At 37.6% G+C, this 27,156-nt stretch overlaps 1 protein-coding gene across 6 annotated transcripts in view; it reads left to right on the top strand.

Moving 5' to 3' along the window:
- uif (sushi, von Willebrand factor type A, EGF and pentraxin domain-containing protein uif) overlaps window positions 1-27,156 on the top strand; it is a 68,834-nt gene that overhangs the window by 18,417 nt on the left and 23,261 nt on the right. For all 6 annotated transcript variants that reach the window (XM_087344072.1, XM_087344069.1, XM_087344070.1 and 3 more), the window contains exons 4-30: window positions 9,048-9,129; window positions 10,663-10,850; window positions 11,088-11,228; window positions 12,145-12,374; window positions 12,774-12,967; window positions 13,935-14,299; window positions 14,611-14,780; window positions 14,859-15,027; window positions 15,260-15,439; window positions 15,591-15,773; window positions 15,877-16,059; window positions 16,935-17,111; window positions 17,684-17,886; window positions 18,285-18,452; window positions 18,744-18,887; window positions 18,995-19,113; window positions 19,595-19,787; window positions 20,240-20,363; window positions 20,855-21,036; window positions 21,343-21,533; window positions 22,190-22,459; window positions 22,855-23,168; window positions 23,834-23,944; window positions 24,229-24,480; window positions 24,646-24,884; window positions 25,889-26,010; window positions 26,775-26,866. In XM_087344072.1, coding sequence (XP_087200198.1) covers window positions 9,048-9,129; window positions 10,663-10,850; window positions 11,088-11,228; window positions 12,145-12,374; window positions 12,774-12,967; window positions 13,935-14,299; window positions 14,611-14,780; window positions 14,859-15,027; window positions 15,260-15,439; window positions 15,591-15,773; window positions 15,877-16,059; window positions 16,935-17,111; window positions 17,684-17,886; window positions 18,285-18,452; window positions 18,744-18,887; window positions 18,995-19,113; window positions 19,595-19,787; window positions 20,240-20,363; window positions 20,855-21,036; window positions 21,343-21,533; window positions 22,190-22,459; window positions 22,855-23,168; window positions 23,834-23,944; window positions 24,229-24,480; window positions 24,646-24,884; window positions 25,889-26,010; window positions 26,775-26,866 — 4,986 coding nt within the window. The remainder of the gene's footprint in view (window positions 1-9,047; window positions 9,130-10,662; window positions 10,851-11,087; window positions 11,229-12,144; window positions 12,375-12,773; window positions 12,968-13,934; window positions 14,300-14,610; window positions 14,781-14,858; window positions 15,028-15,259; window positions 15,440-15,590; window positions 15,774-15,876; window positions 16,060-16,934; window positions 17,112-17,683; window positions 17,887-18,284; window positions 18,453-18,743; window positions 18,888-18,994; window positions 19,114-19,594; window positions 19,788-20,239; window positions 20,364-20,854; window positions 21,037-21,342; window positions 21,534-22,189; window positions 22,460-22,854; window positions 23,169-23,833; window positions 23,945-24,228; window positions 24,481-24,645; window positions 24,885-25,888; window positions 26,011-26,774; window positions 26,867-27,156) is intronic.

Here is a 27,156-nt window from a genome sequence, read left to right as displayed (position 1 = left end):
ACTAGAAGTATTTCTGCTGCCAATGTTATTTGCAAGGTCTGCCAATTCGTCGCCCATTGTCAGAAAGTATTATCTTGGCATTTCCTTTCACAAACGCCTAAATTGCATTGTCGCATGCATATGGAAATATCTTGTGGGATAACAAAAGATGACGCCCATCTCTGTGTTGGAAGAATAATAATTGGTTAGCCCTTGACAGTCCGTTCACGGTTGGCGATGCCCGAGAGCAATTCCTCCACGTTTTTCAAAGGCGTCCTTCGCGTAACGAGTCCGGATAATTGCCTCGGGGTTTATTAATAACGGTGTGCAAATATGAGTTGTGTAGCCATTCTTAGACATGAAAATCCAGAATTGTAATGAAGCTTTAGGGATTTGGCCTTATGGCGCATTCCGATTTAGATCTAAGGTTTTAAACAGTCATTTTATACTTTGATAGGAAATCTCAGGCAGGAGATCAGCCCGACGCCAAGTCGTTACAAAACAAAAGAGGAAAATTCGGACATACAAATCACGGACGAGAGTTTTCGAATGAGGCTCCCAGTGCAAGGCCAATGTGATCGGTGTTACGAAACGTTAAACCGCGACTAATTTATTTCAAATGACCTCGCTATGATTTGGAAAAATTGCAAATCTCAGGGTAAACTTCACTACCACGCTAACAGCTTTCAGCTTGCTACCAAGCCATGTACGCAAATCAACTAACTATTTCCTTATTCGGATTAAGCGACATAGCTTTAATGTGCGGACGACCGCAAAGAATATTTCAATTTGTTACTTTCTAAGACCTCGACACACCCTTATATCTTCTTGTATTTGCTGTGCACTGCGTTTTCTCGATGCAGAAGCGAGCAACTGTGACATTCCAGTGACGGAATTGACAAGTAATGGGAGCTTGGCTGGTACTGCTGTCCTCTGATCGTGGTTTTCCTTCATAACTCATGCTGGCCATGTAATGAGAAACACTGGCCAAGGGAGCACTTGAAAGAACTCGCCGTATAGCAATTTCTCTGTTAAGTGTTTAAGATTTACAGTTCTTCTGCACGAACTGAAGACACCATGATGGAATAGAGTAAAATATAATAGAATGGCATAGAACAGAATGAGATCGAAATTAATATAATAATAAAAGACGTGTCACCATAAACTGTTTTCGCTTAGAAATCGTGGTTTAAGAGTGAAAAACTTTACTTGGACTCATGTGACGGGTCCCTAAATTATGGGTTATATTGTGTTAGGTTAGTTAAAGTTGTGGTTTTAGAAATGGTTCAGTAGTTTCCTGGAGAATTCTATCGTGGGTATCTGATGGGCGTGTATATGTCCTGGAAAATTGCTGGAGGAATTCTAGAGAAGTCCTGGAGAAATCCTAGGGAAGTGTTTGAAACGTCATGTAGAGGTTCTGTAGATGTCCTTGAGAAGAGTTTTAGAAATCCTGGAGAAGTGCTGGAGAACTTCTGGAGAAATCCTGGAGAACTCCTAAATAGGTGTTAAAAGGTATGCAGGGGTTATTTAGATTCCTTGAGCTGTTTTGAAAAAATCCTGAAGAAATTCTGGAGAGTGGCTGGAGAAGTCCTGGAGAGGTTTTCTGGAGGTCCTTAAGGGTTGATGGGTGTGATCGAATACGGTTGTTATGTTGGATTCGGTTATGTTTTAATGGTTTAGGTTACATTATATTCGGTTTCGTGGTTTTGGTTAGGTTTAGTTAGGTTAGGTTAGGTTACGTTCGGTTAGGTTGTTAGATTCTGTACCGTTTTGAATACATTCGACACTTTTCGACACTTATGGGCACATCTCGTCACGCCATTACAGTACGCCACGCGTAGTTATGCCCTGTCACTCTTGGTCACGCTTTTAAAATCTTGGTGATGTTTTAACACTTGTGGTGTCCTCTCGTCACACTTTCAAAGGGTGTCACGCCTAATCACGATTGGTCACTAATATATATAAAACTGATGAATCGAGTGATGTCAGAAAGCGATGGTCTGTGAGGAGCGGAAGAATTGCAAGAGGACCGAAGACTTGTGAAGAAGATACTCTCTGCAGTGTTAATTTTCTAGTGTAGTGAAATCGACTGTCCTGTGTTGCACTCCGTGGTGATATTTTATTTGGAGTGTACTGTACGCGGCCTGCTGCCATCCCTCCTAGAAAACTTCTGGTAAGTGACTCGCTCCGAGGTTCCAATTCACAAAGTTCAGCGGCCAATAACACTGGAACGCAGTATAACCAACCGGTCTTTGCGCAGTCTTTCAAACACCGTGTGAAATTTATCAACATTCTCGTCCTCTTCATATTTCTTTCCCTTTTCCCCTTTCCCCTGTATTTCTCCAGAAATTTCCGCCAAAATAAGCACCCTCGCATCCGAACTGTCAGACATCCTGGCACATACCACATCGCCCTTGTGTTCCTGTCCCAACCGCGATCTGACCTACCATCGTGAATGCTCCTGCCAAAATGTGTCCTTATCCTTTTTGAGACCTGACCCTAGTGAGAATCAGCCTTGATTTGTTGTTAGTGGCGAAGGCAATCCACTCTAACAAAATAGCAGACCTACTGATGCATACGAACCTCAGGTTATGAAGTGTGGGGACTTCATGCTGCAGTCATGTCGAGTCTGAAGGACTACGACAGTATCGCGAGCTAGGTAGGAGTCGAACAAGGCCGCCTAGGTCATTCATAACACGAATTCTTCGTTAGACAGAGCACTGCACTCTTTCTACTACGGATATTGCTAAGATACTCCACATCCACAGGCTCAAGGAACAAGCTTATTCTGTTGATGATAGTGTGGTTTATGAAATATTTAATTATATGTTTATATAATTTATGTAACAGGATAAATAAGTATATTTGTGTTGTTACATGAATATTTCTAGTGTTATTCAGACAAGTGAGCTTCGTTTTCCTTTGAGATGTTTACAATTGTTGTGGGTTTTCCGACGTTTCGGAGGTGGTTACTGCCTCCATCATAACTGGCGGACCAAAAATGGCGTGCTTCGTTATACACTTTCTAAACGCACTCTTTCACAGGCAGCATCTTGCTGTCGTAATCACATACAAAAGATATCTTGACTTTGTTTGTCAGACATCAGCGTTAGTTGATCCGAAACCAGTTACACAAACAACCCCTGCTCAGACTTAGCGCAGCGACATTTTTGTCACATTCCAGGACACATTAACCTTGTTCAATTAATGGTAACGAGTAATTAACTGCAGCTAGTTCACGTCGATTAGGACAGCCGTGCTGATCTTTTCTTGAGGTGGACAACGATTTAGGACGCTCTGCCTCTGGGCACATTCGTCATGGCGGATGACAGAACGGCCACTTGCGACTACAAAGTGACGCAACAAACGAACAATCGAGATTTGATCATCCTTGCCACAACGCGACTGTTTGTTGGAGTATTCAAGTTCCATTTTTCTGCAAACTTGCGATTGCACGCTTCGGTCTTTCCAATTCTAGAAAACATCTGTCAGCAAAGCTACATTTTTCTGCCCGAGCTGTGTCTTTCTACGTCACAAGCAGGCGGCGACGAGGAGCATTAAATCCCCATAACAATATCGGATATCTGGGGCTAGAATACATTTCGGAACAAACAAAGCCTGCATAATTATTAATGTTCTCGTCTGTTTATCCTCTGGAGCGAACAGTTTGAGATCAGCGGCATTAAATTTTATTGAATTATATAAAACTCGCACAAAAATGTTTTTCAGTATTGATTGAAGCTTCTTTTTTGTATAAAAATACTGATTTGCTTATCGCATTTATTTTTGAGATTAAATTTCTATTTTATGGTGAAAAAATAACTTAATGCTAGACAATAAATGGTAAAAATAAACAAACGAATCCTTTGGGGTGAGTCTAACATTTAAATGTCAGCTTTAGCTTTAAAATTAATTTACTTATTTCAAGGTCATTTAAAACTGTTTCAGCTGCGTAAGGTATTTAGCATAGATTCAGACGTGATAATGAACGTGCATCGTGAGTTGAGAAATATATGGAAGGAATTTGTAGTGGCCTATTTTATACCTCCAGAATGAAAGTTATGCTGACCGCTGGGTGGCCTTAAAATAAAATGCTGACGTGGAAACTTGGTTAGGTCGGGACCCGCCAGTGTGCTTCTTGGCTGCAAAGCGCTTTCAGTGCTTCTGAAAATCGTGTCATGGCTTAGCAGGACGACCCGTGCCGTGAATTACCAATGTGTCGAAAGTATAGCAGAACGCGGATGTTTTCCCGCGTCTCAGTAGCAGCTGGAGGTTACCGTAACGACGCCATAGTGACGCATACAAGACCTACGCCAGTCGCTACTGGATTAGCAGTTCGGCGCCCGGAACTGTTTTATCGATGACAAGAATAGGAAATTATTATTTTCTAACTCCGGATTTTGGGCTGAGACACGCGTCGAATGTTTGGAGTCAGCCGACGTTTCGGCAAAAATTTAAGTTGACATTTTCAAATGAGAATCATATAGCATTACAGCTCACGTGAGATTTGAGGTTCTCACAGTTTCGATTATGAAGATGGTTTCTTTGTGGGTTGTGCCATGTAGTCTGGTGAAAATTTACAAGAGTTTCAGAGGTGCTTGCTGCCTCCATCATCAGGGTGATGAAGCAACAAGAACATCTGAAACGTCGGTGAACTTCTACCAGACTACACGACGCCGACAGCCGCCTACATTTCAAGCCTCAGTCGAAATTTAATTGTAGCTACCAATTGGAAATGTTAATTGTCTTTACGAATCCAGCAAAGATGTTATCTCAGTTCATTCACCTAAGGGGCACCTAGTGTGGCTGGTGAAACAAGTCATCAGAGCGTGTCATATCTGCGCAGCATTTCAGTATTATTCTGATCTTTTGGTGTTTTCCACCCACTTGCTTAGAGACGGACAAAGGCCATCAGATATCGATACAAATTTGTATGCACATAGAATCGCCAAGTTAAGAACATAAGTGCCGCTGTATGCCGTATAATAATTAAATAAATTTTGACCTAGATACGTCATATCATCTTTTAACCCTTTAAAGCCAAAGCCTATCCATTTAATGTTTAATAATTCAGTCCGTACCGCAAAGAAAACACCGCACTTTGCCGTTACGAAATAAATTTGTTATCGCTGTTAAGGAAATTATCTTTATTTACATCCAATATAAAGCGAAAAATAAATGACAGACGCTGTCTTGTTGATTGTTAAAGCAGGTGGACCATAAGTGCTAATGTTTTCTCGTCATGAACACTTTATCAGTGCCCACATATGTATGTTATTTTAAACGTATCGAACATAGTGTAAATCCGAAATCCGTCAAATCGAAGGATTACTGTATTTTCTAGTTTTATTTTTTTCCTGGCCTGGAATTTCTGTCTAGAGCCATGTCTGAGTTACGGACTTCGATAAGACTGGTGTGTGTTATATTTTGAGCTGTCGCATTGTCGCCATGACAGCTATGTGTTTGTGGACCGCAAAAATATTAAAGAAATCAGCACGCAGGTTATAACTCGCGTGGCTCGCTGTAGTTCAACGTTGCTTCTTTGTCTCTGTGTTTTTCTTTGAAGAACATTTGGCGTAAACAGTGAAAGCACACTAACACTTTGACCTTTCTGGAGTCATCCGAAGGGGAAAAACATGAATCCGACGCCTTGAGCCTCGCTGGCCTCGCATTCCGCAGTCTGTTAGCACGCCGCCATGTTACAAAACGCCTTCGAATCATCGCTATGAATTTACCATAGTTCTCCTTCAGATATGTTGTATTTCAGTACGGAAATTAAACTCATGTAAGGCTCGCGTGAAATTTGGGGCCTGTTCTCTGGTCCCGTTTGGAACTTCGGTGTTCTTGTTTTCCGACTTTGTGCTGTCTTGTGATGGCGAAGATCTCTGCAGATACTCGAACGAAGCTGTTTCCTGTAACCATGTTACACTCAGCTCAATTAGCATAACGGGAAACCAGCAGATAAGCGGGTGGATGTCAGACTTTATTAAAAGTGTCTATTAAACTTAAATAGCCTCTTTGGCCCGTGTATGAGACGTGAGATTTTATATTTTAAACAGATTTAGACCTATATAAAAGTAAATATCTTGTGGTCGGTGTGTTACCTCCGATATCTGTAATTACATTTACATCAAAACTTATGTTGTCCGCTAATGAAATGTCCGAAAGTAAAAGATATGTGCGTCAGGCTCTGTGCAGTTTACTGACTGTGGCCTCCGGATTCGCTATGGCGAATGAGACGGCAGAATATACTCAGCCCTGCATCTGGAACTTGTCATTACGCTCTGTACTTAAGCACCATACCGTGAAAGCGAATAGAGGACTCGAAGGTTAAACCCCTGTCAATTTAGACCTTGGCAGTTGGTAGAACTGAGCGGTCAGCTTAATGATTGTCTTATTTATCCTCTGGAAAGGAGCCGCTGGGCCTCCAACCTCTGTACCCACTGAAGGCTAGTCTGCACGCGGTGGCGTAGGGAAAAATCTTATCGTTTTCCGGGAATCTAACTCCATTCGCCAGCCAATGGCCACTCATTTCATTGACCCAGATGTTTGCAACTGAATTCTGTTTTCAATTTTTAAGTAGTTCACGATTGAAGGATTTAAGTGTCACTTCAACCTTGAAGATGGGAAACTTTGGTAACCACTTACGAGACAATACGGCGTCATAACCTCAGATCGCAAATTCTATATTATATCAGGAAGAAATTGTCCACAATTTGCTAAAGTAATCTCTGTGTATCGTATTCTACTGCAAATGATGAATCAAATATCATTTCGAGTTCGATTCAATAACCTTTGGAGTTGAAAGGAGCAGTTAAACTATTGGTGCATTGGGCATCTGTAACAGTCCTCTTACTTTATGGTACATAATCTGGGTTCACGTAAACTTAAACCGGCTTTTCTGCTGCTGAAGCTAGTACGTTTTAACGTTTTCCAGGAATTTCAGATCGCCAGTCACTGCAGGTCTGCAAAAAAAATAATTTGAGGTCATCAGACAGCATAGGCCGCATTTGTCTTGCACTGCTACAAGTATTTCGCCTAGAAACTGAGCCAGTTTCTACATTAACTACTTTCTCGTGTTTATTGCTTAGTATCCAACGCATCTGTAATATAAAATAATGTTTTTTCACAGTCTTTTCTGTATCTATAGCGTTCCTAAAAGACCATAAAGTAAATAATGCATAAAGAGATAACGAAGTTTGATAGACGGCTACCAACATTTCGGAGGAAGAAACAGTATGTCTATCCGAAACGTCGGTATACTACAAGTCCACGCTGCCAAGGTGGTTCACGTCCACAGTTGTGACATTGCAAAGTAACAGTTTACGGTTTAATGCATAAAGGGATCGATTTGGTGTTTACATTACTTAGTGCCAACACCGTACTACGGCATTGAATAATATAAAATATAACTGATTATGTCTTTTCAATTTTATAATCCGATTTAATGATAGTTAAGAACTGTAAATACCTTCTCATTTTTAATATTGTTTGTGAAGTGTGTAAATGATTAATGTAGGCGTTTAAGAGACTTAATGACGCATGTTGTAAGAAATTAATAATTTATTTATTCCAGGTCGTCTTCCTCACTTATCCAGACCGAGTAGTGAGCTTTATTTAATGGTACATTCGTATGGAAGCCAAAAATAATTATACGTGCCTTCGGTAAGGAGAAACCGTGATCTGTTTAAGTCAGATTCTTGGCATGGAACTGATTCAGAGAACCCCGAACACTAGGTCACATAATCCGATTTGATATGAGAGATTCGTTAAGACCTTGTCACTTACCCTTCTAATTGTGAGGCAGGACTTTTGTTTAATAAAAATTCTTATTGCCCTTGGTTCTGTTTGCCCAGAAGTCCCTTAACCCCAGTGGATGTTACCGGACTTCAAAACCGGTTACGGCAAAACGTGTTTGATGCTAGCCATATTAACACATCGCCATTTTATCCGTGCCCTACATTACGTGTTAGCAGAAAGCATAAAGTTAACAAGATATATTTTAGACTTGGTTGGTTTATCTTCTCCAACTTGAAGGGTCATACACTAGCTACTTGCAGTATAAATAACACGGATACCGATGCTTTTGGAGATCCAAAAGACGACTGTACAATAATTCTGTGTCGCTGGACGTGTGGCTGCTTGGTCTTGTAGATCAGAGACGTCTGTGAGGAACGTGGCTTCATTCTGAAGATGGAGGAGACGCGATCGGCAAGGAAAATGATGATTTATATTTTAATAGACGCTCCGTTGTGCACAAACAGAGTTTATCTTCTGTTGTTGAAACCACTGACCAACTTCAGCTGGTGGAGAACAGAATCGCTCTAGACACGCAGCAAGATGGACGGTGGATGAGCAGGTTCCTGGCGTAACCACAAGATAGAAAGCTCGTTCAGGACACACTTCTTTCTTCAATGAACGTGTTTCTTATTTCTATTCTCGTCGATACACTTCAAAGTGCGTATAAGGAATTTATATCTGGAGCTGTTGATCAATGACCTTGCGTTTTGAGAAAGTTACAGATTGCAGACAAGAAATTTTTAAATAGCCTATCAGCAGAAGTTTTGTAAATATGAGTAAATATTTTGTTAAATTAATTATAATGTTCCATTAAATGTACAGCTTAAATACTAACTATGACATCAGTTTCTCTCGTTTTTTAAAAAAATTGTTGGTCATTTAACGACCCTGTCATTAGCGTCGATTAATAGGATGATTAATCGGTAATGAATCTGAAAGGATATGAAGGAAATGATAGTTGTACAATTTAAGGTACTTTCCTGGCATTTAGCTGGAAGAAATGTGAACGACGACAAATTTTAGATTAAACTTATGGACTGACGTAACAGCTTAAGTTTAAGTTACACCCAGACGCTGTTGCATAAAACAATAATCAGGTTTATTGTCCAAGAACTTAGGGCGATATAAATACGCCAGTCTACCAGAAATTAAGTGACATTCAGCATCAGAATAGAAATAGCTACTCGTGTTTGCCTCCGAGTATTAAAATTGTGTTTTGTTTGCTAATTATATGTGTTCATGCTATGATTTGTTTCCTTTGTTTGCAGGCTGGGAACTTCGAGGGCTGCACTGTTATAAATTCTTCAGTATACGACATTCGTGGGAGAAAGCTGCCGAACTATGTAGAAGGTAAAATAACATATGCCTTTATTTTCTTATTGATTTTCTTTCGTTCACAAAGCTTTTTATAAATATTCCTCCAGTGTGCTTCGAAATGTTCGATCTAAATTAGCCAAAAACTTCGGGCTTTTGGCCCGTCATACACAAATGTGTCGTTCCAAAAAGTAGTAACTCTTCGGTGGCTACGCGTGAGATTTCCAGGTGTCCTTTTTTTCCATCTAACCCCAATATCCAAGAAGAGGCAAAACTTGATCTGGAGGGATATATCACTGGAAAGTACCACCAGGGATTCCCTGGATTTTAACACCTCAAATACTATGGATTTCCCCGAAAAAATATATAATCTCTCCAAGCATGGCTCGAGGCAATTGGTTTGGACACGCTGCTTTAGATGAAGTGTTCCTGCTTTAGAAGTCTCGTCAGCAGACTTGGGTGATATTGACTCAAGAGGTCCTTGACCCCCCAGCCAGGATAGTGAAGGTGTCAGGTCGGCCCATGATGGCTTGCAGCCAGTAGTTTGTTATACAGCCATTCATTCCAACATGTACACATGTGGGGGGCAATGTCTCAATGAGGAAGGGGGCATGACGTCCCCAGACACGGCCATATTGCACCTTCCTCCAACACGCCACCCCAAAAGTAGTTATACATGGACCTGCGAGAGAGTTCGGTGTGTGGTGGAAATGCGTGTCGCTAATTTCATGGTTAGGGCACAAAGCACTCATTAGGTCTCCAATTACTTATGCCTGTTTCGCCTGGAATTTTTCGGCTGACTACATTTAATCTTTGATGTCTTCCGACATTGATCCAATTCGTCACTTTATGATATTAGAAAGACAAATTGCTTTAATTGCTTGACCACAATTTTCACCGCGCATAATTTCAAGCGGATGTCACTGGCAAACTCACAATCATGTGTAAGCCAGGAATCCATATTTTTTATCACACCGAATTTAAATTGCGCGCTGCTCCCATATTTACTCTAAAAAAAAGGCAACAGCAGTTTCTACGTGAGCTTTAACGGTTGTATTTTAATTTCTTTGCTCCTGTAAAATCGGCTCCAACAATCACACCGTCATCCTCAACAGATCGCTGGCAACTGTTACTGATCAGACTGCCTAATCTTTAGGAATCTCATACTACATAATCGCTACTAAATCTACTGCTGTATGACTTCATAAACAGTTGACTGTTTTCTGATTTGGAATACAACAATTAAAGATAAGCATTCCATTCATCGTTCACGCAAAAAATTAAATATGTGTTTGCGTTTGCAGCTTTGTAATACGCTGCCAGCAGTTCTTGGTATCATACAAGATAGTACCGAGCGGGTGGGTTTGTAAATTGTGTAACACTGTGCTGAAACATAATGACAGACCTACATTTACAAATACTCTTGCTTAGGAATTTTGTTAATCCTCTTAAGGTCATGTCAGGAGAGTCAGATTTATGATTCATAATTTTAACATCCATCATTACATACCTTACAACTCAATTATTAATACATTTTAATGCGTACCAATTTGTGTTCTTAAATTATAGGTATGGGAGTGATTTGGTTTTAGTGGAATCATTTGCTGAAAATAATTTTACTGCTGGACTGGCTACAAGGAGTACGGGACCAGCAGACCGACATGGACAACATTATTGGCTTGGACTCGCATCTCTGGATGATTTACGCACCAATACACTTGAGTCCGCGGCCGGACTTCTAGTCTCACAGTATGCTGGTATGTGTCCACATTAAAAGAACAAAATAAACTGTGCTCAACTGTAACTTTGGATTACATGAACTGTAATGTGGACAGAAAGTAATTTTTTTAGAAGATTGGTACTACTGTTTATGATGTTTTGTTATCCAATTAATATTGTGACACCAAGGATAAAATATACTTTTTTTAAAATAAATGATAATTAGATAAAGAATGTAGGAGCCTGTACATATTCCTCTTTGCATTGGCATGCAGGTTTTTGGGATCAAACTCAGCCTAACCCGCGCTCTGGCGAGTGTGTAGATGTGACATTAGTGGACAGCCACCAGTCATGGGAACTAACAACGTGTGAGTCATTGTTGCCTTTCCTCTGCAGAGCTACGGCTTGTCCTGCTGGTAAGTCATACCACTCAGTCTTTATGTTTTAAGCGATAACTGAATGGTACCTAAAAATTAATCATTTATGACAGTAAAGCAGAACACATTAGAAGCACCAAGAATTTCAGGTCATCTGGAAGATGGCTGTCTTCTTGGTCGTAGTGCCAAGTAGTCTAGTAGAAGTTTACCAACATTCCAGAGGTCCTTGCTGCCCCTACCATCAGGATGATCATTCTGAAGACAGCCATCTTTGTACTCACCAATGTGATAACTTCAGCTGCCTATAACGCACATAACCAACTGAGTCCTGACCTTAAAATATTTCAAAATATTCATGATGTCATTATTTAAGAGATTTGGGTGTAAATAATGGTATATGACATTTTCTAAGTAAGTTACTTATTATTTGTTAGATATTTCTTGTGAAGTAGGTTACGCAATATCTGTGTTTTAGAAATGCCTGATATGAAAGACAAGGTTCATATCTGTTTGTAATGTATTTATTTTAATTAAAATATTTTTCAGTGGATTAATTTAGTGCCTCCTATAAATTATACTTGTAAGCTTCTCCTGGTTGCCTTTTACCCAACATGCTGGTGACCCCTTGCTTAGACATTGTGTGTGAGCGGTGTCTGTGACACACTTGCCAACTTGACATACTTCTCTGTCTAACAGGACACTCCTAAATTTATTTTGAATATAAATTATTATTGTTCTTTGTGTAGGGTAATGGAGATGCTATTGATTTAAAAAATTAAATTTGTGATAACTAAAGTAACTATGTCCTGTTAAGGAATCTGTCCCATATTGCATTTGAGAAGTTTGTGGGAAGATAAAAGACAAAGCCATTGTGGGTGATGCGGCGAGAAAACCGAGTGGCCATTATTAAAAAGTATTAACGGTTGAGTAACGCATTTTTGTCTTTTCTTTTCAGGATCATACCACTGTTCCAATGGACAGTGTGTCAATGCAGAGTTTCGTTGTGACAACCAAAATGACTGTGGTGATTGGTCAGATGAATTAGACTGCCCAGCCAGCTGCCATTATTATATGGCTAGCAGCGGCGATGTTGTGGAGAGCCCAAATTATCCCCACAAGTACCAACCCTTGGCAGATTGCAAATGGACCCTTGAGGGTCCTCAGGGTCATAATATATTGTTGCAGGTAAGGTTAATTCATTGTGTACACAAAGAAAATTCGTGACTTGCAATTAAAACATTAAAATCATAAGATTTCTGTCTTCTGGGTTGTTGCACTGTGTAGACTGGTCGATGTTAACATCGACCACGATGTTAACATCGACCAGTCTACACAGTGCAACAACCCAGAAGACAGAAATCTTCATACTCACCGCTGTGAAAACCTCAAATCATAGATTATAAAAATATATATTTCCTGTACATTGTGGGGTAAGAATTAGAATGTCTCTCTACAGAAATTTATCTGCTTAGAAATTTGAATCATAAATGCAAGATTCTTGCTGTTTACTATTTCGACATGATTTCTAGTTCCCACCTGAAGTGTCGTTGTTGTGCGTGTCTTGCATATTTTATTCTTAAACAGTTTCAGGAATTTGAAACAGAGCAGTCATTTGATACAGTTCAGATTCTGGTGGGTGGACGTACTGAAGACAAGGCAGTTAATTTGGCAACACTGTCAGGAAAACAGGATTTGAGCAGTAAGCTGTTTGTTTCAGCCTCAAACTTCATGATCGTCAAATTCAGCACTGATGCGTCTGTAGAAAGGAAAGGATTCAGGTTAGCACAGCATCAGTCTTTAAGATACTACAGTTACTTGTTTACCCTCATGAATAAATTACTTGCATTTCAGACTGTCAATGAGAAGTCTGAAAAATTGTGTATATAAAAGAATTGTCTTATTTTTTAATATCTTTTGCTACAAGAACATTTTTTCAAAGGGCCTTTTATTGCATCTCCACATGCAACTATTGATGCTACAAATGATAATATCAACAAAAATCCTGTTTTTGTGTTGTAAATAAAAGAACAGTCATATTAAGTCTGTTAGTTGCACATTCTGTATCTTTATGATATTTGGTATTACAATTAGGAATTTGTTAAACCTCAAACTCTCTCTTGTGCTTTTTCACATTCTCTTCCTTATACTTTGCAGCATGTCTTGGCATCATGCCAGGATAGTACGTTGCACTAGGCCACAAGCACTTTGATATCCTATGCAATCTGTTATTCATTAATCATTATATAATTTGACACTATATAGTCTGAGCCACAGACAGTGTTGTTAAATAAACCACAAATAAAATATTGACTGCAAACTTTTTAAATTCTATTATCAAGACCAGAATTATGGGTTGTAAATTCCAGAATGCCATGCAGCTGTTCAGACTGTCTTGTAAGTGCATAAAGGCATATTTCAGCTGAAAGAAAATTGTTACTGAATTACCCACTGTTTGCATGTAGGAACATATTGTGATAACATATCTAAAGGATCTGTGTTGTGAACGTATGAACTGGACTGCAGTGGCTTAGGTCATGGTACAGTAGCTCTGGGCTTGTCCTAACAGTTGAATTACCACAAGTTGAGGTTGACTTGATACAATGGAATAAGTTCAATATTTGTGCTGCTTGTTTCCTCTGCTGTCATGGCCGATGTTAGTATTGGTATGGAAATGGAACCAGAAGTAAATATTCATTATGAAACGTTTCTCTACTTTGTATTACAATTTTACAAATTAACCTACAGGGCTTCCTGGAAGACAGAACCCCAGATTTGTGGAGGTATACTTCGAGCCACCCCACAGCCCCAAACTTTGACATCACCTGGTTATCCTCAAGATTATCCTGGTGGATTAGAGTGCTTGTACATCATCGGAGCTCAAGTTGGACGCATTATTACTCTAGAAATAGAAGACTTGGATTTGGAGACAAATCGAGATTATATCCTCATTCGAAATGGTGATAATCCAAAGAGTCAGCCAGTTGCTCGCCTAACTGGAAGAGCAGAGGACAATCCACATCTTATAATGTCCACTGGAAGTCAATTGTACTTGTATTTTAAAACTAGTCTGGGTGATTCTCGTCGTGGATTCAGAATCAAGTACTTGCAAGGTTTGTACTTGTGTTACATATGTAGTTTTAAATCTCTTCGGAATTCCGACATCACATTTGCTAGCCTTAGATAATACCGAAATAGTATGCAGGATTTGAGGCTTTAACGGTGTTGTGAACATCGACGGTAATCTGTGTTGTGTCGTATTTATAAACGTACATGGGTAAATAAATTCATTCTATATTTTATAATGTTTATTTAGATTAAAACTGCAGTATATATGGTTTATTTCTTGATCCAATGCATTTTGATGTAACTGTTCCTTTAAAACAAGCCTTTAATAATTTTAGTCATTTCAATCTGTGTTCAGGATGTAAGGCAACTATAACGTCAATGAATGGCACCTTCAATTCGCCAGCTTTTGGCCTAAGTGATTATCCCAGTAACCAAGAGTGTCTCTACAAGATCAAGAAACCTGGAGGTGGGGCACTGTCTCTCAAATTTGAAGATTTTGATGTGCATCAATCTGATTTTGTGCAGGTAAGATGTGAAAATTGATACTTAACTTTTAATAGACTACAAGACTGGATGATTAAAATTAAGATTTATGCTTCTTAGGTTTATGACGGAGCAACTACTAGTGGATTGCGTCTACACTCCAATAATGGCTTTACATCAAATGCAGTTCCACGAATCACACTCACTGCTTCTAGTGGAGAAATGTTGATCAGATTCGTTACAGATGCTCTGCATAATAACAGAGGCTGGAAAGCTACTTTCTCTGCAGGTAGGAACATATAATAATGACGTCTGTACAGCAAAGTCTCATTGTGAGTCGTGAAAATTGTAACTTTGTATATGTTTAATTGCATATATTTTACACTGAGAGCACAAATCATGAATGCAGAAGAAGAAAACACGTACAATAAATGAGGCTTGATTTTTTATGATTAAAGGAGCAAAGTGTTAGAATCTGTATGTTTGTACATGAGTTTTTGATGTATGGTAAAATATTTCAGACTGCCCGCCATTACAACCTGGGCTGGGAGCACTTGCATCAAGCCGTGATACAGCGTTCGGTACCGTTGTAACATTTACTTGCCCTGTGGGACAGGAATTTGCCACCGGGCATGCTCGCATCACCACAGAATGTTTGCTTGGAGGCAACTGGTCTGTCGCTTACATCCCACCTTGTCAAGGTAAATGATACAAAGCGTTCTGGGATGATTTATTTGTCTGCTCAAATTATAAAAGACTATATTTCAAAAATATGATACTAACAATCAGGAATATGTTATCAATATTGTTACAAATTTTCATTTTATTATAAATTATTTTCTGTGTTTACAGAGGTGTACTGTGGACCTGTACCACAAATTGACAATGGATTTTCTATTGGCTCAAATAATGTAACATACCGCGGCCAAGCTATGTACCAGTGCTACGCAGGCTTCGCTTTTCCATCTGGTCTGCCAATAGAAAGAGTGTCCTGTCTCGCTGATGGTCGCTGGGAGAGGCTTCCAACTTGCCTAGGTTAGCAACAACAAATTTAGTTTCACCCATATTCTTTCATGAAATGCTTTTGTCCACAAAGAAGAGAAATCAACGTATATTTGAAATACTTTTTTGTTTTTAGCTTCACAGTGTTCTCCTCTGCCTGAATCACTGCGTGCAAATGTAACAGTTCTCAATGGAGGAGGGCGCAGTTATGGAACCATTGTGCGTTATGAATGTGAACCAGGTTATGTCCGCAGCGGGCATCCTGTAATTCTGTGTATGAGTAACGGTACTTGGTCTGGGGAAGTTCCAACTTGCTCAAGTAAGTCATAATGTTTACATTTTATACAAATAAGAGTGAAAGGAATAAGAAACTGTAGGTATGATAATTAACCTGATAAATTTTTTTGTTTAAAATCTCTTCAGAATTCCTAATAAATATAGCTTCTTCTTAGTTATAGTTACTCCTTTAATCATTTAAAGCCTGTTTGTAGCTGTAAGTACCACCTGCTCTTAACAATCAGTAACCCCGTGTTTCGTCCAAAGAATGTAGAATGAACAGCGATAATTTTTCTAAATAGCTTTAACCAGTTGATATTTGCAATGGAGATTTTTTTATGTATTGCCTGAATTTTTAAATATTATTGAAATGATCATCAGCTTCATAGGGTTAACCATTTCAGTGTTGAAGTCACTGTCAGTCAGCTGTATGTTTGTTAGTACTCAGCGGATGGTCAGAATGTGAACATCAGTGCAATACTTCATCCTTGCATATGTAATCTTTAAAATCTGAGTTTGTCTTTTGAGTCATAAATTTCATGCATACCATTTTAGTTGTTCCACTTTAAAAGAAAAAGAGTTTTGTGTCACAGCACTCTATATTTTGTGGAATAGTACATTCCATAATACAATGTTTATCAATGTGGCAAGAGTGTTGCATCTGTAACAGTAAAGAATTTCGTAGTCTTAATTTGTAACAGTTTGTTTAACGAGATACACATCTTTTGGAGAACTCATCAGAAGTATTAACAGTTTGTTAATGTGAATTGTTACAGAAAATTATATAATTGTGCATTGTGATTTAATTTATAAATGTGTTAATAGTGTTAGTGGTTTGTTTCACTTATAAATATTTATTTAAGTTATAAAAATGTGAACAGGTCTTTCTAAAATGTAAATACTAATTGAATTTTACAGGAGCTCGATGCCCAGAATTTCCTGTGTTAAAGAATGGGTTTGTAACAGACGTGTCCCGTGTCTACTACTTTGGTGATGAGGCTCGGGTTCAGTGTTACAAAGGATACAAATTAACCGGATCCAATATCATTAAATGTGGTATTGGCCAAGAGTTTTTAAATCCTCCAAAGTGTGAAGGTGAGCATCTAGCATAAGTAATAAATTGTCTGAAAAGTAGAATGGAGACACAACACATTTCTGAGGATCACCAACCACCATGATGGATGAATAGTCTGATCTCAGAATTTTGTAGGCTATGTCCAGGTTTAAAGTGTGAACAACAAGTACTTAATTTTCAGTCTTATCTGTCTGTATGTATTTTTATTAAATTTGATACACCATTCATCATTCAGGACTGTATAGCCCGCAGTTGATGCAGCATTATTAAAAAACCTAGGAAATCAACAGGTATTCCTTTTAGTCTATTTACATTTTTCCAGTTGTGGTTTGAGGTGAAACTGCAATAGACTAACAAGTGGCTCAGGTACTCCACTCATTACTACAGTTAATGGAAAGATCATATGTTCTTATTTTGTAATCAGGAGGTAACAGTGCTGAACACAAAAATGACGATGACAATAGTGTCAAATTCATAATTATTTCTTGCTATTTTTATTCTATATATAGCCAATCCAAATTACATTATACACATAAACATTGAAATGTTCATCAAATTGGTATGTTAATTTATATCATGGTGTTAATTACAGATGTAAATGAGTGTGCCAACAGCCAGTGTGATCTTGCTTCAAGTGAATGCATTAACACAGCTGGTGCATTCCATTGTCGTTGTCGTAAAGGTTTTACTCCGAACTTGGAATGTCGACCCGTAGGAGACTTAGGACTCGTGACAGGAGGCATCCCTGATGATGCTATTACTGTGTCTGATGAGGAAGCTGAATATGATAAAACGGTAATCTCCTGCTTTTTCATTTTAGTAAACTTAAATAACTGGTGAGAAGTTTGTGTGTCCAAGAGATTTACCTTTTATGCCATGACTTGTTTGCATATATTTGATTATGTTTTCTGTTAAGCAGGTACATGTGATCTCAGAAAAAATTAAGCTATTTATCTGTTTACTAGTAACATGCCTTTTCAATATGCAATCACAATTTAATGTTCCTTTTAGAATACGGAAGACCACTGCATATTGTTAATTTATTCTTAGTATCTGAAACTTTGTGACATATAATAGTGAGTAGCACATATCTGCATGAATGTAACTTACAGGAGATGTGTAAGGTTCTAAAAACTGTACATGTGCTAATAAATGTTCATACATTCATATTACTTCTCTAATTTGTTTCACAGATGGTTCGGCTGAACAGTGGTAGAGGATGGTGTGGTACCAACATGGAGCCAGGAACAAACTGGGTACTTATTGACCTTAAAGCACCGACAATTATTCGAGGTTTCAGAACGCAGAGTGTGTTGAGACCAGATGGTAACTTGGCATTTACATCAGCAGTAAGAATACAGGTAAATTCTCATACTTAAAAAAATATTAGCATCGTTGTGAGACCTTCAGTCTGTGTTCAGACTGTGTGGACGGCTGAATTGGCATTATGCCATCCACAGTACAAAAATAAGCCATGGAGCATAGAATGTTCAGCTATCAGGAATCAACGATAGCCAAAGAATAATTTTTCTTCTTGTCGTGAAGTTCAATATATAATCTGTTCTGGCCCAATATTGTAGACTCTTTTGTCAGTTTTTATGGTTCATGATAATGTAAGTGGCTAATTATACACATTTGTGTTTTCCATCCAGTACACAGATAATCTGACAGACTTGTTCCGTGACTACACAAATCCAGACGGAACACCAGTAGAATTCCGTATCCTAGAGCCAAGTTTGTCTGTGTTGAACCTTCCTGTGCCCATTGAGGCACAGTTTGTTCGTTTTCGGATCCAGGTTTGTTACAAGTTTTAAACGTTTTGATATTTTAAGTACGATTTTTACTATTTTTATAACATGCTTCATGGTGAAGGTGACATATGTTATGGTTTATGTTTATGCAGGATTATATTGGTGCACCATGCTTACGACTGGAAATTATGGGCTGCACACGACTTGAATGTATTGATATTAATGAGTGCAAAGTTAACAATGGTGGCTGTGACCAGAAGTGTGTCAATAGGTAAGCATGTAACAATTAAGCTGGGCAATCTGTATGTCCCTATTAAAACTAAGTAAGTATGCTTTTGGAAGTTGATAGAAAATCAATGGTAACAGTAAATTTTGTAACCTCAAATAAAACTTTTAGTCTTTTGTGATTTTAGTAAGTCTTCATATTCCTGTGATGAGATAATATAATAGATAAGTTCGTATTAGACTGTGTTCTATAGTGATTTAAACTTGAAATCAAAGTACATCTGAACCATAAATTGAATTGGATTTTGTCTATAAAATATCCTTTGCAGACAACTTGGTATAGGTCTTAAAGAACCTTTCTGTTTAGTTTAGATTATATTTGAAGCACCTATATACAATCCTAATACACTAACCAGATGTAATTTGACTAAATATTAGCCAAGATATCTATTAAAGTTTCAAGTAGGTCCCACTTTTTGTAGCATTTGAGTAAGTGTTTGACTGTAGAATTATTTTCATAATTTCAGTCCTGGGAATTACTCTTGTGGGTGCAATGTGGGTTTTGAACTGTTCCTGCAAAATGGTACTGCAGGGTTCTCAGTTGCACCATCAGAGAGTGGCGAGAGAGATGGCGACATTTTTCAGCGCACTAAGTCTTGCGTACCTGTTATGTGCCCACCACTACAAGCACCTGAAAATGGACTTATTCTCTCAACCAAGGTATATTTCAGAGTAATGGTAGAGAAATTTATTGCACCATAAGTATAATTAGAACTTCATTACAGTGAACAAAATAATGGTCACCATCAATTTCTTAACATTTGACAAACAAAAATGTTGTAAAGGAGAAACCCTAATTCACATTTACAAAAGATCATGTACATGTGAGAAAATCTGTAACTTCTCTCTTCAGGTAATGCTGAAGATATTGAGGATGATGATCTTCATTTTAATTTTCCCATGTTAACCACTTCAACAAAGTATAAAGATATTTTTAAACCTCTGTGGAGTGCAGTGATTTATGTGCATTCTAGCCTGTCATTTGTTACAGTAGCTGTACTGTCAACCCTGAAGTTGGCAGCCCTGTAATAATGGACATATCAATTCCCTGTTTCCATATGACAAATGTTAATAGAGTATTTGATTCAGGGAAGTAATATTTGCTGTTACAGGAAATGTACCATTTTGGTGATCTGGTGAGCTTCCAATGCAATTTTGGTTTTGTCATGTCTGGCTCAACATCTCTTCTTTGCACTTCAGCTGGGGCCTGGAATGGCACAGTGCCTGAGTGTCACTGTAAGTTTACATATTTCAAATTTAACAAGCGTCAGAAATGTCATACCAAAAAGTAATACGTAATATGTAAAGTAATTTTGAAGGTTTGAGGTTTTTACAACAGTGCAGTTGCTGTGGCTGTGTGCCAGTGTTTCAGGGGAACGTACTGCTTTCATCATGGAGGCAGTACATACCAAAGAAACAACACACACTCAAAATACTACAGTACACAACAGTCCAGAAGATCATTGGTAGTTACAAAGAATGTTCCAAGCTACAAATAGGCACAGAGTTTGGTGAATGTTCACAAAGTGCAATGTTCCACTGGCAGCTGATAAAGGAATTGTCTGAAGGAATTATTAAATAGATTATTAAAAACAAAATAGTTTTATCACCAATAACAATATTTTTAACTTTCAATATATATATTTCCCCTAGATCATTACTCAATCTCATTTGAAAGGCACTGGGTTAGTAGTAGGAAATCTCATTGGTATTTCTGTTTCCTGCAGATGCTAAATGCGTAGCTCTACCAGATGACAAATCAGATGGGTTGGCAGTTGTACGCGCTGATTCAACAAATGTTCTGGTGCCGTTTAGAGAGAATGTTACACTTACATGTAGCAATACTGGAAGAGTTCTCAGGAAGACTGCCACTTCAGGTTTCCGCCAATGTGTTTACGATCCAAAGCCTGTGAGTAGAAACATGCAAATTGTAATAATATTAATGTATTTTTAATAATTCAGCTATTCTTACCAAGCACCACAGATACAACATGCAACATGCATACTAGTGGAAAATGAAACTGCATGATCATACAGTTTCGCCGAGACACAGTCTCTCAAGCACAGCTATAGAGAGCAGTAATTTGAACATTTCAATTTTGTCTGTTAAAAAGAGGATCAGGAATCGTTGTTTATTTTAAAATCCAGTTGTGCAAACTTTCTTATTAAAGAGACAACTGCATAGAGAATATTGCAGCTATGTTGCTTCTTTCAGGGTCTTCCTGATTACTGGCTATCAGGATTACCTCCAGCCTGTCCTCGAGCTGATTGTGGTTTTCCGCAGTCTACTCCTGGAGCTGAATATGGCAAATATCTTGACACCAAATATCAATCATCCTTCTTTTTTGGCTGCCAAGATACCTTCAAATTGGCTGGCCAGACCAATCATCATGATAATGTTGTTAGGTAAGAGGCAATATTGATACAAACCACATGTAATGGTGCTGATATAAAATGACGTTCATAAGGTGTAAGTGCGGTTATATGAATATGAATCATAGATCAGTATCAGTGGTAATGGTACTAAATTTGTTTCCTACAGGCTGTAGAAAATGTTGTACACATATTCGTCAGATATACCCATGTCAAAATGTGAAGTTTATGACTTTCATAGTAACAGACTGTAGTGTCACATTAAGTAGCCAAAACAATGAGATCTTGCTTTATGTATCTGAAGGTGTTCATAAAGATCTCTAAATTTGGTAGAAAATTTTCACTCAGAGTGGACAGTTTCAACAAATTTCATCTTTAATATCTTCACAAAATACCACAGTGCGTGTCTTGTTGCTTATCAGCAAAACACTTTTGTTACTATTAATAGTGAATAATTCTTATATGTAGAAATAAGAAAATCAGGCAAAGGTCATTTCCTCTACATGTGTGTGTATATACACATGCGCACACAATAATAATTTCAGAACTCAGTATCTGATTATTATTCATGCACTAATAGTACACCATATTTTAGTTTTAATGATCTTAACATACAAGAAAAACCAGTTAATGTTTCTATGACACTGAATTTTCATAATTCAAATGCACTTATTTCATATTTGTACAAGGTGCCAAGCAAACGCTGTGTGGGATTTTGGTGATCTCCGATGTGAAGGGCCAGTTTGTGCTGATCCTGGGCGACCAACAGACGGGTTCCAAGTAGCACGTAGCTATGAACAGGGCTCAGAGGTAGAATTTGGCTGTAATCGTCCTGGTTACATACTTATCAATCCCCGTCCAATTACCTGCATTCGCGAGCCTGAGTGTAAGGTTGTAAAACCTTTGGGACTCGCTTCTGGTGCTGTACCAGATTCAGCCATAAATGCTACATCTGAGAGGTAAGATAAATGGGATAAAAGGTTATTGCTTGATAAAGTAAATTTAAATAATGTATTCCAGGAATAGCAATAAATTAGTGCTTATGTCTTATGCAACACTTTACAGAAAACCCACTCCTCATATTCATCTATTTGAGGAACAAATTGATCCATTTACTGTAACAAATTAAATTATAATTGTACAGTGGATAAGTATGCATATTTAGTTAGTGAAAAATGTAGAGTTTTAATTTTGATTGCAGTATTTCATATCACAAGTTTTCTTAGTTTTGTTACATTTTAAATTTAATGGCAAGTAGTTTTACTCACTTAGTAATTTAATATAAATTGTAGCTCTCAATATGGGATATGCATATCCAGGTGCATTAACTGTAATACAAACTGGTCCCTTTCAGGCCAAACTATGAGGCTCGTAATGTGCGTCTGAACTCGGTGACAGGATGGTGTGGTAAACAAGAAGCATTCACGTACGTGAGTGTAGATCTGGGCCAAGTATTCAGAGTGAAGGCAATTCTAGTAAAAGGAGTGGTAACAAACGACATTGTTGGCCGTCCCACTGAGATTCGTTTCTTCTACAAGCAGGCAGAGAGTGAGAATTATGTTGTGTACTTTCCCAACTTCAATCTAACAATGAGGGATCCAGGAAATTATGGCGAATTAGCCATGATCACTCTGCCGAAATATGTACAAGCAAGGTTTGTCATTTTAGGTAAGTGAGCAATTCAGTTTTAAGTAAACTCGTTATTATCTGTGGTAATCAAAGAGAGAAGACAGATAATCGAAAGTATTCTGTTTGGTGAATTAATAAAATGTCAGAAATTACATTAATTTTTTTACACAATTCACATTTATTTCGAGAAATATTTTATAATGGTTGTTTGTTTTTGTAAACAGTTTAGATTCCTCACATTAGTATAAATTTTCCTTGTGGCTGTACTATATCTGAACCCTGTCTGACTGATGTAGTACAGTAAAGTGTCAACACACTATAGCGCCTAGCTCATATATGGCTGCGTTTATGTAAAAATTGGAATGTCATGCATGGATAATCTACACATGGATGATTGGGAGTTTACTGTAATTATAATTTGTGATTTACACAGGTAATTTCTTTTCATTCTTTCCCTGTCAGTATTATAGTACGTAGTTTCTAGTGTATTTTAATGCATAAAGTGTGGAAAAATGGCTTGTTACAGTGAAACAATAATTAGAATTACAAAGAATCGGCAACCATTAATGTAACTGTATCAATAAGTTTGTAACAATTTTCACATTTAATTGTGTGCAATATGATCAGCAGGCACAAAATGGGCAACTAACATCTGAAAACATCTGTATTTTTAGATTGATGAATTCTAATTCATGATATTCCAGGTATTGTGAGCTACATGGACAATGCCTGTCTCAAGTTTGAACTAATGGGATGTGAGGAACCTGTTGTGGAGCCCCTGTTGGGCTATGATTATGGTTACTCACCCTGTGTCGGTAAGTGAAAGTGTAGTTTGTTCTGTGTTTGTGATGGCATGACCACAAGTATCATAACTGGAAAATTGTTCAGATGAACTTGACATCACATGAAAACCTCAAATCCTACCAATGGTCATTGCTTTATAGTCTTAACTGCCATATATATTTCAAAATTTGCATTTTTACTTGAAAATCCAGGGTTATCTTATGCACCACGTTGTCTGGTATGCCAGGAAAGTACGGTAGTTACATTCACTGAAATATTATTACTTCAATGTAAGGCTAACATCTCATTTTTCTAGATAACGAGCCACCAGTATTCCAGAACTGCCCACAACAACCAGTTATTGTGCAGAAAGGTCCTAATGGTTTAGAACCTGTAAACTTCACAGAGCCAGTTGCAGTTGATAACAGTGGAAGCATCGCTCGTCTTGAGGTGAAACCTCAGAGCTTCCGTACACCAATCCAGGTGTTCCATGACATGGTGGTCAAGTATGTGGCATTTGACTATGATGGAAATGTAGCCATTTGTGAAATAAATATTACAGTACCTGGTAAGTTCATAAATACATATGTGTATCATTTTATTTACAGAGAAAGCAATTTAAATTCTTTTTCTTCCTAAGACATTCTTACTTTGTGAGTCATCTACATAAAATCTTATGTAAATATTCTTTTTCCCAGATGTAACTGTACACTATAATGTGCCTGTTTTTCAGATGAAACCCCACCTTTACTGAGCTGCCCTCAGAGCTATGTTATTGAGTTGGTAGACAGACAGGAGAGCTATGCCGTAAACTTTAATGATACACGACGACGTGTCAATGCATCAGATGCATCCGGAGATGTGAGAATTCATTTTATACCTGAACGAGCAACCATTCCCATTGGAGGTTTTGAGAATGTAACAGTTGTGGCAACAGACAGATCTGGAAACCAAGCAACTTGCCACTTCCAAGTAAGATTTTTCAGTGAGATATGTGCATGGTTTCAATATAACACATTTATTCAGTTAATGTAATTTTTATAATGTATTAAGTTTTGATTTGGCTGTGTGTTTCATAGCTTTGATAGGTTTTCAACCACAACTACACTGACTTTTTTTAAAAAAGTAATCTGTAAGCAAAGAACAGTTCTGCTTATCCATATGTGAAGAATGTTCAGTTAATAGTGCAAGTAGTTGATACATACATACATAGAACTCACTCAAAAACAGCAATACATACTTACATACATCTTTATTACATTCCATGGATCCATAAGTTAGTCAGATGACAATAGGATGTAGAATAAGTCATAATAATACAATACATGTTATACAAATACAAGTCATACTATTATATAAATGTCAATGTCAATGCCAAGTGAGATGATACCATAGCTTGAGAAGAAGGATGCAAGCTATATCTAACTAAACAATGAACATTTCCCTTTCTGTAAGGAAGGAAGAGTGACAGAGCTGTAAAGATAAGCCTTGTTTTATGCCGTATGTTGTTACATGTTATTTGATTTGGGGAAGAATATGGGGCTAGATGGACTGCTCATACTATAATTGTAGACATTATTTCATTGTTTCGCACAACTTAATGAACTGAGTATACTAGAAGCTGTTGATAATGAATACATTTAATTGCAGCAACTTCTGTTTTCTTTAATACTACATTTTTAAATTCTTCAGTTACCACATAATATATTATAATTTGTATAATGTGTATGAGTTTTCAAATTATTGGTTTTTTTTATTATATTTGTCAGATGTAATTACAAATTTCTGCTATAGATGACCAGATCATGTAGTTGATGGTATACAAAATCATTTAGTAGTCAGGATGTAATGAGAAGTGATGGAGTTTCAGTGCGGTAAAAGTAGCACTCTGCATGGTCATCGTCACATATGCCATATGAACAACAAATTGGTCTTTGGTATATCTGAACTGATTGTAAACTCTGTGACTTTTGTAGGTGGCGGTGCAGGCAACACCATGTGTAGACTGGGAATTACGCCCACCCGCAAATGGTGCACTCAACTGCTTACCAGGAGAGAAGGGACTACAGTGCATTGCTACTTGCAGCCCTGGTTTCAGGTAAGATTAAAAACTAAAGCTTGATATTTTAATATGTTCAAAATTGGCAACTTAAATATATTTATTTGTGGATTATTTAATGATGATATCAGTAGTTGAGGAAACTTGTTTTAAATCTTAAATAAGGATATTTCTTTTATTAAAATTATAGTGAATGATAATGAACTGAAAAACTATTGCTGATGGTTTTGCTAAGGACTTTCAATTCATTTGTAACGCATTATGTCCAAACATAACCCCTTTTATCTACGATGACTCTCTCTGCACCTGAAGTAGGGCTATGAAGTGTCCAAATGTGTTGGTTTAGATGGTGTTGCTTCATTTATAATGAAGGGTTGTTTTGGCATCGTTATTCGGTTGTAAACTTAAATTTTTAACTTTTACATACAAAATTAGACCTTTTTATCCTTATCAAAACAAACTGTTGCCACACCAGTATTAAAAAAAGTGACTGTGCTATGGTTGACAGCTATAGTCCTATTCTAATATGAACTTTTTTCCAAAATGTTCTAATTTATTATTTATAACCATTTATTTGATTCTTTTTATATTGAGGCTTAATTAATCTCAGTATGACTTCCAAAAATATAATCCCATTATTGAATTATTGCTACTGTTGTTGCTAATGCTTTATGTGCTTCCTGTTTCCAAAAATCAGTCCACTTATTTTAGAGTCAGGTGTAAATAATGCAATCTTGTAATGTTTCAACAATACAAATGTGCATTATTGGAAGTATAATGCATATTACTTCATAATTTTACAGATTTACTGATGGTGAACCAGTAAAGACATTCAGCTGTGAAGAGAAGAATCCTTGGACACCAACAGCCGTTGTTCCTGACTGCGTGTCTGAAGGTACAGTTTTGATATATGTGGCTCACAGTACGTACTGTGTATAAGTGCTTGGTGTGTAAAGGGAATAGATGTGTGAAAGAAGAAAACTGAAAACAATTTAACAGTAAATATGATAATGATCTAAGAAAAGCAGTGTCATTTTGTAATAGTTTCAAATAAGTTAATGTAGATGATGGATATTCATGAATATTATTTACATTCAAGGCAAGCTGTAAATGGTTTTTAAATTTTAGGACTTGTATGCTTACATTATGTTAGTCTGAAGGTAAAGAGATTGAAGGAACACATAT

Source organism: Zootermopsis nevadensis, unplaced genomic scaffold (genome assembly GCF_977971745.1).
Source record: "Zootermopsis nevadensis isolate Lab colony 2312 unplaced genomic scaffold, Znev_1.0 Znev_ptg000007l, whole genome shotgun sequence".
Taxonomy (NCBI): domain Eukaryota; kingdom Metazoa; phylum Arthropoda; class Insecta; order Blattodea; family Termopsidae; genus Zootermopsis; species Zootermopsis nevadensis.
The sequence above is the reverse complement of the archived record's forward strand: the minus strand, read 5'-3'. Positions and strand labels throughout refer to the sequence as shown.